General features: G+C 43.0%; 1 protein-coding gene across 1 annotated transcript; it reads left to right on the forward strand.

Moving 5' to 3' along the window:
* Positions 1–1,224: 1,224 nt before the first annotated feature.
* Positions 1,225–16,869, forward strand: CBLL1 (Cbl proto-oncogene like 1). The gene is given in 9 exon segments (XM_026701272.2): positions 1,225–1,307; positions 8,416–8,580; positions 10,259–10,356; positions 11,031–11,114; positions 13,515–13,588; positions 14,671–15,261; positions 15,263–15,367; positions 15,369–15,412; positions 15,415–16,869. Coding segments are annotated over 9 exon segments (1,461 nt in total). The 5' UTR covers positions 1,225–1,294; the 3' UTR covers positions 15,702–16,869.
* The last annotated feature ends 117 nt before the right edge of the window (positions 16,870–16,986 follow it).

Raw genomic sequence — 16,986 nt, forward strand, 5'->3', positions numbered from 1 at the left:
AAAGCTAATGGGGAAGACAGATTCACTGAACATTGCTAATTTAACAATGGCAGTGATTCACTTAACAAATGTGGCCAGAGGAGTCGTTCCAGGGGGCAACATTCACTTAGCACGTATCTCGCTTAACAACAGAAATGTTGGGCTCAGTTGTGGTTGTACGTCGAGGACTCCCTGTAGGTGGGCTTCAATTCCCAGAATTCCCTAGCCAGTGTTGCTGGCTTGGGAATTCTTGGAGTTGAAGTCCACACATCTTAAAAAGTTACTACGATTGAAAAACACTCAAGAAAACACACACACTCTCATCTTGGCATCTCTTACCCCAAGTCGGGGCACAGCTCTACCGGAATACATCCCATTTAAACCTAATTTAAATGAAACCTAAATTAAATTAAATCATACTGTTCCCATTTATTCGTACTCATTATCCATCTATCAAAATGCACCATTGTGCCTACCATCCCTGTCCTACTGTCCCCGTTTATTCGTACCTATTTCCTGTATTCTTACTCATGTTTATACTATCTTGTCAGCGATTGACAAATAAATAAAAATAAATGATTGATAGATAGATGAAGCGAGAGAAAGAGATGATAGACAAAGTGAGAGAAAGAGATGGTATATAGATGAAGTGAGAGAAAGAGATAGATAGGTAGGTAGGTAGGTAGAGAGAGAGAGAGAGAGAGAGAGAGAGATATTAAACTATCCACTACTATCCACTATTGACTTCACCCCATTCCTAAGAGGTCTGTGTAAAGGGAGTGCATAAGTGCACCATCATGCCTACTGTCCCTGTCCTATGTCCCCGTTTATTCGTACCTATTTCCTGTATTCTTACTCATGTTTATACTTATACCTATCATCTTGTAAGCAATTGACAAATCAAATAAATACAAAAATAAATATGACTAAATAAATAAAAGTATGTATATACTTATACCTGTATATACTTATATGTTTATATGTTATGTTCATACTGATACTTGTTTTCTCATACATGCTTGACAAACTAAATAAATCAATAAAATAAATATTTTCCCCCTTTCTAAAATTCCCAATTTCCCCTCCCCCATGGACCAATCTCTCTCCAGTTCTAGTGCGCAGGCGCAATATTTTCTACAAGGAACTCGGAAGCACCGTATCAGAAAGTCTATCTTATACCTCTAACCCTCCGCGGCGTCACTCTCCTCTCTCTCTCCGCTCTCCCGTCCCCCGCGGCCCGTCAGCTTCCGGCCACGCCCACCCCGTCGCAGCGCGCGCGCGCGACTTCCGGTCCCAGAGTGCCCTAGGCCGAACCATGGACCACAATGGTGAGCGGGGGAGGAGATGCGGGGAGCTCCGTTGAACCCACCCCGGGCCGCTTTCCGTCGCCCCCACCCCCGGCCGTCCGAGTTCGGCTTCCGAGCGGGGATAGCGCGGGGTTTCGAGCGTCGAGGCCTAGCGCGCTGAGGCGGGGAAAGCCCCGGAGCGGAGTGCGGCCTACCTCGGGCTGGCTCCGAATGAGCCCAAGATGGGCCCTCTCCCTTGGGAAGGCGGGTTGTCGGGGTTGGGGCAGTGCCCGTCGCCGTGCTGAGGGCCGCTTCTCGGGCAGCGCCAACCCCGTCCCTCGCAGCTTGGCTTCGTTTGGGCTTCCCTTCCCTCTCCCAGGCTTGATGGGCCCGAGGTGTGTCTCTCCATAGACGGCCTGCTTCCCTTCTCCTTCTCCTTTTGACAGGCCAGTAGACGCCTTCCCCGTTTCCTCGGGGGCTCCTCCACACCTGGCCACTAGGAGTGGAGTACAGCTCCCAGAATCCCCCCATGCTGACTGGGGAGTCGAATCAGAATAGAACTGGGAAGGGACCTTGGAGGTCGTCTGGCCCAGCCCCCCTGCTCGAGCAGGTGACCCTGTATCATTTCAGACAAGGGGCTGTCCAGTCTCTTCTCGAAAACCTCCGCTGTTAATTAGCCCAATCAATCAATCAGAATAGAACCGGGAAGGGACCTAAGAGGTCGTCTAGTCCAGCCCCCTGCTCAAGCAGGAGACCCTATACTACTGGGGACAAGTAGCTGTCCAGTCTCCTCTTAAAAGCCTCCAGGGAAATTAGCACAACCAATCAGAATAGAACTGGGAAGGGACCTTAAAAGGTCGTCTAGTCCAGCCCCCCTGCTCAAGCAGGAGACCCTACACTATTTTGACAAAAGTGGCTGTCCAGTCCCTTCTTAGAAACCCCCAGTGAAATTCATTCTGTGTAGAGCTGGGAGGGATCTTGGAGGTCCTCTAGCCCAGCCCCCCTCCTCGAGCAGGAGACCCCACATCATTTCAGACAAGGGGCTGTCCAGTCTCTTCTTAGAAATTCCCAGTGAAATTCAATCAGGATAGAGCTGGAAGGGACCTTAGAGGTCTAGTCCAGCCCCTTGCTCAAACAAGAGACCCTATACCACCAGAGACAAGTAGCTGCCCAGTCTCTTCTTAAAAACCTCCAGTGAAATTCGCTCTTATCAATCAATCGGAATAGAACTGGAAGGGACTTTGGAGGTCTTCTAGTCCAACCCCCTTCCAAGCAGGAGAGTTGTTAAATGAATCTGGCTTCCCCCATTGACTTTGCTTGTCAGAAACTGGGAAAGTTACAAATAGTGATCCCATGACCCCAGGCCGGTGCAACAAGCTTCTGAATTTTGATCATGTGACTATGAAGATGCTGCCGTGACATTTGAAAAACCGTCAATTTTTCAGTGCCGTTGTAACTTTGAATGGTCATTAAATGAATAGTTGGAAGCCAAGGACTACCTGTAGTTGAAAGAGACTCACCTACTCCGCAGATCCATCCCTTATGGGGAAAGTTTGAAGGAAAGTCTTCCTTTGCTTTGCTTGCCTTCTTTATCCTGGCTTGCTCTTATTCTCAACTAGCTCGATACCCATGCTTCACTAGGAAACTATGTGGTTGGGTGTTGTTTTGGGGGAGGAAAAGGGGGGACAAAATTCTGCCTCTGCCTACCACCATCCATCGGTATTCATCTGGCTAGCATCCTGTCAGTGTGTGAGAGAGTTGAGGGCTGTTTGGAAACTGAAACATGGAAACTGAAGCAGTATTTGCTGTGTGAGCAAGAACGAGACAGCAAGGAGCCTGGGCGTGGCTTAGCTCAACTGTTTTGTACTAAAGCTGCTTGGTGCTCTCAAACTGAAACTCCTCTCCTCTGCTTATATTTTGCCTTTGGAAGAAATTTCTTTTCAGGTGGGGAGGGGGAGTAGAACTCCTCAGCATCAGAGCTTGTTAATAATAATAATATAGGAAATACTACAGCTCTGATGGTCATTTCGAAAAATCCTTTCTTAGTGAGCACCTAGAAGCCAAGAGGAACATACGTGCCAAATTTCAAGTTTGTAGGCTTTATTGTTCTGGAGATTTATGATGATGTGTGAGGGGTATTTCGTTTATATATATATATATATGTATATATTTTAGAATATCAGAATCTGATAATCCTCAGTGCCAAAAGACCAAGTGTGACATCACACCACCCTTCTTCCTGCTTTTCCCCACCATGTTCTTTATCAGATAAGTTTGATCCATGGTTTCCATAAATCCCAGCCAGGAACTGAAGACCTATGCTCAGAATTTGGGAGAGAAAACAATTATTACCTTTGCAAAGGTGGCTTTTTTTAACCTACCATAAATACAAACCAAGTAATTCAGGCAAAGTTAAAAAAAGTATTTATTTAGGGAGGCCGAATATTTTTAAAGAGTCCAGAAATAAACCATATGTTTGGTACGTGATAGGTCAGAAAAGCAACAGATCAATAAGGCATTGTTTACATGTGAGGTGTGAACAATAGTAAACATTGATTCTAGATAATTTTCCACAAGTGGCAAATTTGTGGGTTACATTGCACTCTTTCCCAGCTGGGTTTGTATTTTTTTGACTGGTAAGTGCTGAAGGACATTCATTTCTTATCATTTTAATTCCTGGACAAACAAGTTCTTGTGCCAAAAGGAATGAATGGCCTTGGCTCAGAAGAAAAACAGGCTTTCCTCAAGTTAGAAAAGAGATCTGGACTGCCATGCTAACATCATCTCTTTAAAATGCTAATAACAAAGCCTGCAATTTCAGGTAACCCCCTATACAGGATGGCAAACTATTGTGTGAGAGAGAAATCTTTCACTGCTATTCTTTGTTTGGAAGGCTTATGAATAACTTAAGAAAACTCGCTTCCTAGCATTTCTTTTAATGTCTGGCACCAAGAAAAAAAAACTTTTAAACCCTGTGTTAAGAGTTTTAATATTATTTAGTTTGGAGTCTTTGATGTGAATTTAGTTCTTTTCTTTTCTTTCCAGTAAATGACTTAATAGTTTCCAATGGGATAGGCCTGTTAATCTGTTACAGCAAAAACAGTCAAGAATCTATGATATCTTAAAAATTAGAACATTATACAAGAACATACAGTAATACATTTGTTGGGGTTTATTTTGGTAGTGTTATTAGGCTAATCATTTTCCATTTGCTGCTGTTTTTACTGTAGCACATTAAAAAAACCTATATTCAGAGAATTTCTTTTGGCCTATTTATAATATAAAAAACATTAAATAAAGCTTTCTCCCCATTTCCATTGCTAGATGTGAGGAGGAATAATATAAACGTTACCAACTGTCATCTAAATGGCGGTTAGGTGATTAAATTGTGAGCATTCCACTCCACTGAACAGGGGAGTATAAAATGGCCATAGCTTCTTTTGCCAGCGAGAGATTGATTTCAAACTCTTTTGAAGAAACTCCATGAATGGCTTAGTTGAAACAGCACAAATTCACTGTTGTGCACAGCATGTTACATTGGTAACAAGACAGATGAGTCATGTTACCAATGTAAATACAAACTTGACAAGTTGGCTTTGAAATTGATAAGGCAAGAAGCCATTTGAACCAGTGAAATGATCGCGTATAAATATTTTGTGGGTGAGTTATTTGATTTACCAGAGGGTTGGGATAGCTTAAATTATCCAGTATGCTTTTAATGAGTATTGATGGAAACTTGTGGGTTTTTTGGCAGTTGTAAGATCATTCGAATAAGAACTGAGAACTTTTGCCTGTTGATTTGTTGCATTTCATGTTCCAGCTTCCTGACATCTATGTACCACTGATTAAAATTCCCTCCTTCTATCTTAACTTGATCAGGAAGAATTGTGTATCTTCTTACAAGCTGCTGCATAAAAGTATATGATAAATAGCTTTCTTTATCTTGTCACTTTTATAAGTTTATATATAGCCGTAGGGATTGTTGCTCTGCTGCTGTTGCTGATGAACTGCTTCCAGAGTATTATACATATTTTAAAATGTTAGAAATTTGAGGGTCCTCTTGGGTGAGAATCCCTGATGACCCATGTCATGAATTAAATTCTCGGTTGTTTTGATCCACAACATACATTTCCCCACATATACTTCTAACATAAGTTTTAAGGTTTAACTTTTATAGTTTGGGCTGTATTGATGCCAAAATAGATGTTATAAATAGATATGTTTCTTATTATATATCTTGAACAGGAATAATTTTATACATGTTAAAAAAGCACACTCACATTTTATTTTTCATTTTTTGCCAGTGAAGCAACAGATCTGCTTCCGAATGGCTCTGGAAAGTAAAGGAAAAGTTTGTTCATGTGGCTGTGTGTTTTATGTGGGAGGAGAGGATAATTATTAGTTTGTGGGTTCCATTTTGTATAGAAATCAATAGCTAGTGGAAAAACTGGTGCTAAACTGCAAATGGAATAATGAATTAATGACTTTTGTACAGAACTCAAATAATTTACAGTCTAAAATTGTGCAGTGTGCTTGCCAACCAAGAGAGATGGCAAACAGGAGAACTGTCATGCCCCTGTCGGAATCTGATTCAGAGGAGGAAGGAAGACGAATAGCTGACACAGAGTGGGAGTGTGGCTCTGTTGGCTGTGGAGGAAACTGGGGAAGGGCAAAGTCTGGCTGGCCAGAGCAGGGGAGAGGTAGAACAAGGGAGAGGAAAGGAGAAAGACCCAGGCCCACCCCCTCTTCATCCTAGGGCACGCAGGGACGAACAGAGAAGGGAGCAGCATGAGTTGTGTGGCTTATGGGAGAGGAAAGGGCCCTGATTTCCTTCATTAGCTACAGCTGGGAATGCAGTGTATTAAAAAAGGCAAGCTGCGTGCAGCAAGCTTTTGGGAGCAAATGTGACTTTATCTTGTATCATAGTGGTTTATCTGTGTTCCTGGCATCTTCCCAACTGTGTGAGCTTTGCCGTGGTTTCAAGTTTGAAATTCCTTCTCCTGCCCCGTTAAGCTAATTACTTCAATTTGATTTGTTTGGACTTTAAGTTACAGTTTGTGTGTACCTTGTTTTCGGACTGAATTTTCTACAGCCAAAGGCTGTTCCAGGGGGAGTTTTTCTCCAGCCCAAAGGTAACCTGGACATTGAGGACAAAGTTGGAGATACTAAAGGGACTCCTACTGATTATCTGACTGTGTTGCCTTTGTGCCACACCCTGGGTCATCATAAGAGCAGACTGGAATAGTTGAGGATGAATCAGAGCAAGTGAGGTTATAAGTACAGGTAGTCCTCTGCTTAAACCACGATTGAGCCCAAAACTTTCGTTAAAGTGAGTTCCCCCCATTTTATGACCTTTCCTGCTATCTGTTAAGTAAATCGCTACAGTTGATAAGTTAGTAACTGGGTTGTTAAATGAACCTGGCTTCCCCCTTGACTTTGTTGATCAGAAGGTTTGCAAAAGGGGATCATGTGACCCCCAGGACACTGTGACCATCATAACTACAAGTCAGTTGCCAAGCCTATGAACGTTGATCACGTGACCATGGGGAATGCTGCAACAGTCATCGGTGTGAAGAATGGTCCTAAGTCACTTTTTTTTCAGGGTGTTGTAACTTGGAACGGCCACTAAGCAAGTTGTTGTAAGTCGAGGATTAGCTGTATCGCTGACCGTTATCAAAACCTGTCACACACACCCTGTTTCTACAATTAAAGGATAGTTAATTAAAGTCTAAAAAGTAAGTGGCGATTAGGTTGTAAAAGAGTCTATAGCAGGGGTGTCAAACTCAAGGCCCATGGACCAGATCAGGCCCATAGGGTGCTTGGATCTGGCCCATAGGACCGCTCTGTAAACAGCAAAGGACCAAAAACGGGGCCCCGGGGGACCACGCATGGCCCACCCGAGCTGCATTTTCACTGGCAGAGGGTTGCAGGAGGCCGTCACAGCTGAAAACTGAGCTCGGCAACCTCTTTTTCGCTGGCAGAGCATTTGAGCCACCACAGGTGCCCCCGACACGAGTGACGTCAAGCTGGTCACGACCCCTGAGGTCAAACACAACCCTGATGTGGCCCTCCATGAAATCAAGTTTGACACCCTTTCTCTATAGACTTGCGAAGACTTGCAAAGACGTACTACTGTCATGCCCCTGGTGGAGACTGACTCTGAGGGAGAGGAGGAACATCCGACAGGGAGTGGAAGTGTGACTCTGGAGGTTGTGGAGGAGGCTGGGGAAGGGCAGAGGCCAGCTGGGCAGTCAGAGGAGGACCCAGGCCCACCCACACTCCATCCTAGGGCATGCAGGGAGGAGAGGATAAAGGAGAGATGTGGTCTAGTGGGGAGGAGAGGGCCTTAATCCTTTTCATGGGCTGCAGCTGTGACAACTGAATAAGAGGACGGACCTGTGTAGTGGCAAATGCTGGAAACAAATTGTGTAATTATCTCTAGTTTATAGTTCCTCTTTGAGTTTGGCATCCTTCCCAGTGTGTGTTATCTGTGGCTATCCTCCAGCCCTTATCTTGCCTGGTTTGTGTTGCTTTTTTCCTTCTTCGTGTAACTTTGTGGGAGTTTTTTTGTCTGTCAAAGATATTTGGAGCTTGGAAGCAAACTGAACGAATAAAAGGGGTTTCGCCTGTTTTCTGTGACTGTGTTTGTTTTGTATCCCACCCTGGGTCATCATAACTACTGTCAACTCCTAAAATATTTCTATGGTCTTTTTAGAGTTGCCAACAGAAAGGGAGGGGGGAGCAGTGAGGCAGCTTGCATTCCATAAATGTTTTCAAAGATAGTAACTAGGTGACCAAGGTTTCTGCCACGCAAAATTCTAACTGGAGAGCATGATTGATGACTCTTGGCTATGGATGTGTCCCATTGGAGAATATGAATTATGATACACCCAGGAGGTGGAGTAAAACCAGGGTCAAGAGTGACAATGAATTATGTGTGTCAGAGTCGGCTATACCCAGGCAGTGCCGGCATGTTAACTCCCAATAAGTCCTTTTGAAGTTTTGGAAGTTTGGCTCGAGACTCATGATTTAAATGGGGTTAAGTGCCGGAATCCTGACAGCTACATCAGACCTGGGGAAATGGAAACTTGCATATTGTGTTTTGTGTGTGTGTGCATTGATTTTGGGGTTATTGTTTTTTTTAACATAGACAATGACTTGCAAGGAACAAACAGTTCCGGGACTTTGGGCGGTCTGGATGTGCGTCGACGGATTCCGATAAAGCTGATCTCCAAACAGACCATCAAAGCCAAACCGACCCCACCTCGTCCCACAAGAAATATGAACAGGGTCCCTTCCAAGGCTGGGGAAGAAGGTAAACCGATTTGGGCAATGTTCCGAGGAAAAAAAAAGGCTTTTTCTGATGCCCAGTCGCAATTTTTCCAAACTAGACGGATAGTTTTTTCAGCTAAAGATTAATACAAAAACAGAGTAGAATCCTCTGTCTCTCTGTGTGTGTATACAGGCAGTCCTCAACCTACGAGCAGAATTGAGCCCAAAATCTATGTTGTTCAGTAAAAAGTTATTATGTGAGTTTTGCCCACATTTTATGTGACATTAAGTGAATCATGGCAGTTAAGTTAATAACACGGGTTGGGTTGAGTTGGGTACGGTTGGGTTGGGTTGGGTAAGAGTTGGGTTAAGGTTGGGTTGGGTAGAATTGGGTTGGGGTTGTTGGGTTAAAGTTGGGTTGGGTTGGGTTGGATAGAGTTGGGTTGGGTTAAGTTGGGTTCGATGGGTTAAGGTGGGGTTGGGTTGGGTTGCTACAGTGGGATCTTTTTCTGTAACAACTAGACCTCAACAACTGAGCCCAAAATTTCTGTTGCTAAGTGAGACAGTTGTTTAAATGAGTTTTGCCCCATTTTATGACCTTTCTTGCCACCGTTGTCTAATGAAACACTGCAGGTGTTAAATTAGTGATCTGTTTGTTAAGTGAATCTGGCTTCCTCATTGACTTCACTTGTCAGGAGGTCGCAAAAGGGGGATCACACAACCCTGGGATGGTCATAAATGTGAGTCAGTTGCCAAGCATCCAGATGTAAGCACCTGAATATAAGTCACAGGACCATAGGGATTTGCAATGGTCATAAGTGTGAAAAATGGTCCTAAGTCACTTTTTTCTGTGCCGCTGTAAGTTCCAACGGCCCCTAAGTGAGCTGTTGTAAGTTGAGGACTACCTGTATATGTTGTGTGTGTGTGTTGTGATGTCTTTATAAGAGAATGGTCTTTTAGGTATACTACTTCTTGTCATTAAAAAGCCCTGCTAAATCAGGCTGATGGCAAGCTCACCTCCGTTCAGCAGGTGGTTCTCCTACCTTAGTTAGCATTCACATAGGTGCAGGTAGTCTGTGTTTAGTGACTGACTTGTTTAGTGACCATTCACAGCTAAGATGGGCGATGAAAAAGCATCTTTGCAGCCAGTCCTCACAGGTACAATCCTTGCAGGTTTGTAAGCAAAGGAAAGCAGAAGTTTAGACCATAACCCCAACTGGTGGTTTCACTTAGCAACTGCTTCACTTTACATCCAGTCTTAATTGTAGTTGCTAAATGAGGACTGCCTTCACTTATATACCATCTTTTAAATATTGCTGACATTAGCCTTTTAGTTATACTGATGATGCTAATAATAATAAAATATAGGGCGTGTCAAATCTTTCAACTTTCAATTTTGCAGTCATTAGGGATGCTCAAAAATTGTGACATGTCTTGTGGATTGTAAAGATATTTTGGTTACTTCAGTAGAACTTAGATGTGCTTGGTAAGTAACTTACGTAAATATTGTACCTTTTAAACATTTTGTTTGTTTCATCTAGCATGTATTTTTCATTATGGAGAAAACACTTCAGTTGTTTTGGTCTATTTTTTTTCTGAATTAGCTGTGCAATTCTTACAGTTAGATTGTGACATTTGAATGGATTTTTAAGACTGGGATTTTACCTATTAGGGTGAGAGCTAATGCCCAACATTTTTGTTCGGATTTTGTTTTCCATAAGAGTTTGACTACAATGAAGAAGAACGATATGAGTGCAAAGGAGCCGATGTGTTTAGTAACCAGCGTAGGTTCCCTGGACACCTCTTCTGGGATTTCAAGGTATGGGAATTGACCCAACATTAAATACATGTTTAGCTTGCTTACAAACATTCAGATTGTTTTCAACTGGAGTTCGCTATCTCTTTTTGAAACAGTGGGAGTTGTATGTTAATAAATGTGCAGTACTGATCTAACAATATTGAAAATTTTAAGAGCATCTAGTTATAGAAATAGCTACTATATATCACTATGTAAAAAGTTGAGCCTGAAATGTTGTTTTATTATTTTTCTGTGCTAAAAAGTTGGAAGTGGACTTTCTGGTTTTTCTTTGAAGATGTTTCGCTTCTCATCCAAGAAGCTTCTTCAGCTCTTCTTCAGAGCTGTTCTTCAGAGCTGAAGAAACTTCTTGGATGAGAAGCGAAACGTCTTCAAAGAAAAACCAGAAAGTCCACTTGCCTCTTGAAAAAACACCTTTGGGACAACCATGAACCTGGATGATGGAGAATCTCCATAGATACTTTTTTTTTCTTTCCCCTCTTATCCCACACTTTTTCCTCTCCCCTCTCTTAAATTCCTTTAAGATTTTTTGTCATATTTTATATTTCAAGAACCTAATAAAATTTGCAAAAGCTGGAAATTTTAACAAAATCAAGTTTTCTAAAGATGTATTCAGTAAGTATGTAAGCACAGGGCGATAATCAGCTAATGAAAATAAAATATTCCTATTTTGATAGATAAATTTTCTCGGAGAGAAGGATGACACCCCAGTCCATTTCTGTGACAAATGTGGGTTACCCATTAAAATGTATGGACGCATGGTAAGTCAAAAGATTTGATGCCTTCCATCATACATGTTGATACATATTGTAGAATGGTGTGTTTTCTTTCTGAAAAATGGCACTGTATTCTTTCCATGTGTCAGAGCCCCTTTGAACAGGATGTTTGAGATGAAAGTCAACACACACAAACTTGTTTTGTGTTTGTTTAAAATCAGGGGTCCCCAAACTTGGCAACTTTAAGACTTGTGGACTTCAACTCCCAGAATTTGCTGGCTGGAGAATTCTGGGAGTTGAAGTCCACAAGTCTTAAAAGTTGCCAAGTTTGGAGATCTCTATTTTAAATAACGGGGTGGACAACCTGAGGTCTATGGCTTTTCAATACCCTTCTTTTGGTAGTCTTTGCAGTTCTCACCAACTACAATAACTGAACATCAGTGGCGTGATTTCTTAACACTTTGAGGAGAGAAAGGCAGAAATGGGGGGTCCTTGGTGGTCTCTAATTTGGTTGTTTCCTTGCAGACGTTTCATGACCAAACTAGGTAGCATCATCCGTGCTAGAAGGGTATGCGGTTCTCATTTGAACATCCCATTCCCTTCTAGCACTGATGATGTTACCTAGTTGGGTGATGAAATGTCCAAGATAGCCATCAAGCTCAGAGGGCACCAAAGACCCCTCATGTCAACCCTGAGCTGCAAATATTTTCCTTTAAAGGCAAAAATGCTAAATCTTGAGTTTAACATATAGAAGACATTATTGAGATCCCAACCTTCTCCCACTTTCAAAAAAAAAGAAGACAATTCTGGCAACAGCTATGTGAGTGATATAGTCCCAACCACGTTGCCTCATTGCCCTGACTACTGTAGCTGAAGTTCACATATTTAAAGGTGCCACAGTTAAGAAACCCTGGTTTAAGCTACAGGAAAGGAACTGATCTGTCCGGCATTTCAGCTTGCAGTTGCTGGGGAAAAAAGCCCTTCTAGTTCTTCAGGCTTTTTATTGGGGATATGCAAAACATTTTGTTTTGAGTCAAACATGGAAATTCGGGTAACTGCCTGGCTTAGGCATTCCGGGAACATTTCAAGCTTAGAGGTTCACAAGCTTAAAACACGTAAAGCAGTCTTGTTTCTCGCTAGGACATAATTTTCATGCTCAAAAGTTGGAGGCATCCTGAAATTTATGCTGCTAGTAGCTTGAAATGAAGCGCTTGATATATTTTGCTCTAGAGAGGAGTATATAGAATTGTTGGTTGATGCATTTTTCTCAAGAGTTGTAATTCTCCTCCCTTCCAGGTGATAGATTAAGATCAAAATGACACAAAGATCATCCCAATATTATTTTTAAAGGATGTCTGGCAGCCTTTGCCATTTATTGTATAATGCATTTCAAGTAAAAGGTTTTGTATAACCTTTGAATGTCCAACACAAGGAGAGAGGGGGGGGGGGAGGGAGGGAGAGAGAGAGAGAGAGAAGGAACCAGTTAAATAATACATAAATATGTATTCTTTGAATAATGGTCCTTTGAATAATTCAGGCACAGGCATTTTATTTCCAGGCCATTTCATTTGTTTTGGTATTACTAATTTGTATTCTCTGCTTCTCCACTGAGCCAAAGGGAGAATCCAGGCTGGGTTGTCTCAAGCCTAGTTGCTGTACAGACCAAGTTAAATTCTTAGGACATGCCCTCCTGGTAACAGTCCCCAGTTCTTCACTCAGTCTCAGCTTGTTCAGACCACTCTAAAAGGGTTCTGAATTGTTGGAATTAGTTGAAGAATATTTCTACTCCCTGGATTCTTGGTTTTAGCTGGAATTAGAGAAAGGTTTGACAGCTATCCAGCTTGCCAGTTCAGCCATCTGGCTAGCATACTGTCAGTGTGTGATAGAGTTGAGGGCTGTTTGAAAACTGAAGCAGTATTTGCTGTGTGAGCAAGGAGACAGCAAGGAGCCTGGGCGTGGCTTAGCTCAACTGTTCTGTACTAAAGCTCTGAAACTGAAACTCCTCCTCTGTTTGTGTTTTGCCTTTGGAAGATATTTCTTTTCAGTGGGGAGTGGGAGTAGAACTCTTTAGCATCAGAGTGTTTTAATAATAATAATATAGGAAATACTAAAGCTCTGATGGTCATTTCCAAAAATCCTTTCTTAGTGAGCGCTAGAAGCCAAGAGGAACATAAGGGCCACATTTCAACTTTGTAGGCTTTATGGTTCTGGAGATTTTGTGTCTTTTGCTTTTATATATATATAAAAGCAAAAGACACAAAATCTCCAGAACCATAAAGCCTACGGTTGAAATGTGGCCCTTATGTTCCTCTTGGCTTCTAGGCGCTCACTAAGAATATATATATAGATAGATAGATAGATAGATAGATAGATAGATAGATAGATAGATAGATAGATAGATAGATAGATAGATTAAAAGAGTTGTTTATTTTTCTCTTTTAATAGATACCCTGCAAACATGTTTTCTGCTACGAGTGTGCTCTCTTACACGAGAAGAAAGGCGACAAGATGTGTCCAGGGTAAGTTTTCTAGAGGGATGTTTTTGTGGGTAGATGATATAATCTGTCATTTTTCCTGATCTTTGCTACAGCTCGATTCCATCTGACAGCAACCTTCAGTTTGAATCAGGTCTCTTTTGGAGCCAAGAGGAACGTATGTTTGTGATGGGATCACATTTGCTTTGTGTTCGGCTGACAAACATCAGGAAATTCCCATTTTAGGATTAGCTGATACCTGTGAGACTCCTGCTCCACAACAAGTCATAGCAGATAAATGATCAGAATATAATCATTAGCCTGTGGTTCACTAGACCAGTGGTGGGATTCAAAATTTTTTACTGCCAGTTCTGTGGGCGTGGCTTGGTGGGCGTGGCAGCCAGAAGGCAATGCGCGTGGCCCCCCTGTGCATGTGTGTGCAATTTCCCCCCCTTCCACGCCCCCTTACCTGCACTGCGCTTCCCAGTTGATTTTGGGCTCATTTGAGGCCTTTTTTGGCCTGCCAGAGGCTTGAGGAAAGCCTCTGCAGCTTTTGCAGGCTGAAAAATGGGCCTGTTTTATCACTTCCGGTATTTATGGAAATGCAGGAAAAAAGGCTGTAACATCGAGCACCCCTCCTCAATGCCCACCTTGCTTAGCAGTGGAAATTCTGCTTCCCGCTTGTAGTTAAGTCGAGGACTGTACTGTCCCTTCCTGTTTGATTTGAGTAATGGTGTTGCCTCTAATGTCAACTAAAATTTTTTACTCCTTTGGTTTTTTTAGTTGACAGCAGAAAGGGAGTGGGGGAAGGCAGTGCATTCCTTAAATGCCTTAGATCAAAGTTGTTGGCTCGCAACAATATTACTGGAGAGATTGATGACTTGGCTATGGATGCGTCCCATTGGAGAATATACATCCAGGGGGTGGGAGGAAGACCAGGGTCAAGGGGCAAATGAATCATGTATCTTAGTGTCGGTTGCACCCAGGTAATGCCGACATGGTCACTCCTGATAAATCATTTTTTTCTTTTTTTTACTCAGAGATATGGCTAGAGACTTGTGATTTGAATGGGGGCGGATTTGTTGGCGCCCTGACATCTAAATTCCCGTCTCTTTTTTCCAAACTAGCTGTAACGACCCGGTGCAGCGAATCGAGCAGTGCGTCCGTGGCTCACTCTTCATGTGCAGCATCGTGCAAGGCTGCAAGAGAACATACTTGTCTCAGAGAGACTTGCAGGCTCACATCAACCACCGGCACATGAGGGCTGGCAAGCCCGTGGTGCGTCCTCCGCTGGAACCCGTCCACCCTCCTATCGCTCCTCCTCCGGCCGACATCCCAGAACGGTTCATCATGCCACCCGATAAGCACCACCTGAGCCACCTCCCGCCGAAGCAGCACATCCTGATGCCACCCCCACCGCCGCTCCAGCACGTGCCCCACGAGCATTACAACCAGCCCCACGAGGACCTCCGGGCCTCCCCCGCTGAGATGTCCATGGCGCCGCCTCCCCCGCGCCCCGTCAGCCAAGACACTTTCCGCATCTCCACCCGGAAGCACAGCAATCTCATCACTGTGCCCATCCAGGACGATTCCAGTTCCGGTGGCCGAGAACCGCCCCCGCCCGCCCCGGCCCCTTCGCACCACCACCCCGAATACCAGACCCAGCCGGTGGTGTCCCACCCACATCACATCATGCCTCCCCAGCAACACTATGCCCCGCCCCTCCTCCCCCACCCCCATCAGCCACCCCATGCAGCATCCTCCCCAGGGGGCCGGTACCCCTCACTTGGTTTACAGCCAAGCCCCACCTCCTCCGATGACTTCCGCCCTCCCCTATCACCCCGCCTCCCGGACACATGATTGGACAGCTTCCCCTTACATGAACCACCCTCCGCCCGGGCCGCCACCCCTCAGCACGGCGGCCCCCGGTCAATGTCAACGCCCCCCTCCGCACCATTACAACCCCAACGCTCTGCCGAAATTCAACGAAGACCAAGGAACTCTCAGCCCACCGTTCACTCAGCCGGGGGGCATGAGCCCGGGCATATGGCCCACCCCAAGGGGGCCGCCACCGCGAATGCAAGGTCCCCCGTCTCAAGCCCCCCTTCCGGGACCGCATCACCCCGACCAAGCCAGATACAGGCCGTACTATCAATGATAATAGTTAACGATTGGAACTAAACCACAATTAGAAGGATTAATGTTCTGAGCAGAAGCCTTTTAATGAATCTGACCTTTTTAAGGAACTCCCTTTTCCTGTCTTTGCTTTGTTTCTTGGGAAAAGAAAAAGTAATAATTTCCAACTGTAATGCTCTCTGGGGGATTTAAAGCTTAAATAATTTTTTTTTATTTTTTATTTTTAAAAACTTTGGTTGTAGGATTCTTGACCTGTAATACCCTGTAAGCTGAGTGGCTCTGTAGCTAACAGCAGCATTTTAAAGACTTTTTATCCCTCATCTGGCTGAATTGTCCCAGAGATTATAAAACGTTTATAAAGGGCTCCTGGCAGCAACACTTAACTGTACCACTTTAAAGTATTTTTTTTGTTTGTTAAATCCGATAGTTTCGTTGTAACACTTCAAATGTCAACCCGTGTATAATTAAATTTAAAATATTGTCCAAAACTGTTTACATGAAACTATCCCTTTTGTTTGGGGTGGACTGAGGAGTAAAGAGAAATGATTTGCTTTAAAAAAAAAAAATTCTGATTATTCTTATTCTGATTATTCTTAAGCAGAGAGTTGGACTAGAAAGACCCTCAAGGTCTCTTCTGTTATTTCTATTTTTTTCTATTTCTTCTTTCAGCCGGAAAAATCAGATTTTCTAAGGAGAAAAAGCTTTGATTATTTCTGAAAATAAGGGCAAAAGTGTAAGTTAAAACAGTCTTTTGCATTGGTCCAATGCATGTTGAAAATCCCCGTATTTATGTTTCATGAAGCACTGAAACAACAGGTTTATATACAAAGGCCTCATTTATTTTTGGTTTTACAGTTGATTAGGCTCAACCAAGTCAATAAACTGGGTGTGATTCTCTTTTAACAACTGTCAGTTGTTGGAAATTTTGATTCCGATTGTGTTTGTAAGTTGAGGACTACAGATAAAGCCTTTTATTTATAGCTGTAGCGTTAAAAAGAAAACTTTTATGGAAGGAATATTTTACACAATGAAATATAAAGTGTTGAAAAAAAATAATAAAAACATTCTGTAGTATGTAAACAATTTGCAACATGGCAATGTACAATCTTCAAGCTATAAACAGAATTATTTACATATACCGTATACAAATCTGCCTAGTGTATGAACATACAATAAAATTGATAACTTGGTCTTTTAGTACTACCATACATCGGCGCTCTTGGAGGTCAGGATTTTTATATATTATATAAATGGCTGCCTATGGTGTTGAAGCATCTGTGGAAAGGATAAAATGTGCCAGAAGTCAA

This window comes from Pseudonaja textilis, chromosome 5, assembly GCF_049901715.1.
Source record: "Pseudonaja textilis isolate UNSWEBS1 chromosome 5, rPseTex1.2, whole genome shotgun sequence".
NCBI lineage: Eukaryota > Metazoa > Chordata > Lepidosauria > Squamata > Elapidae > Pseudonaja > Pseudonaja textilis.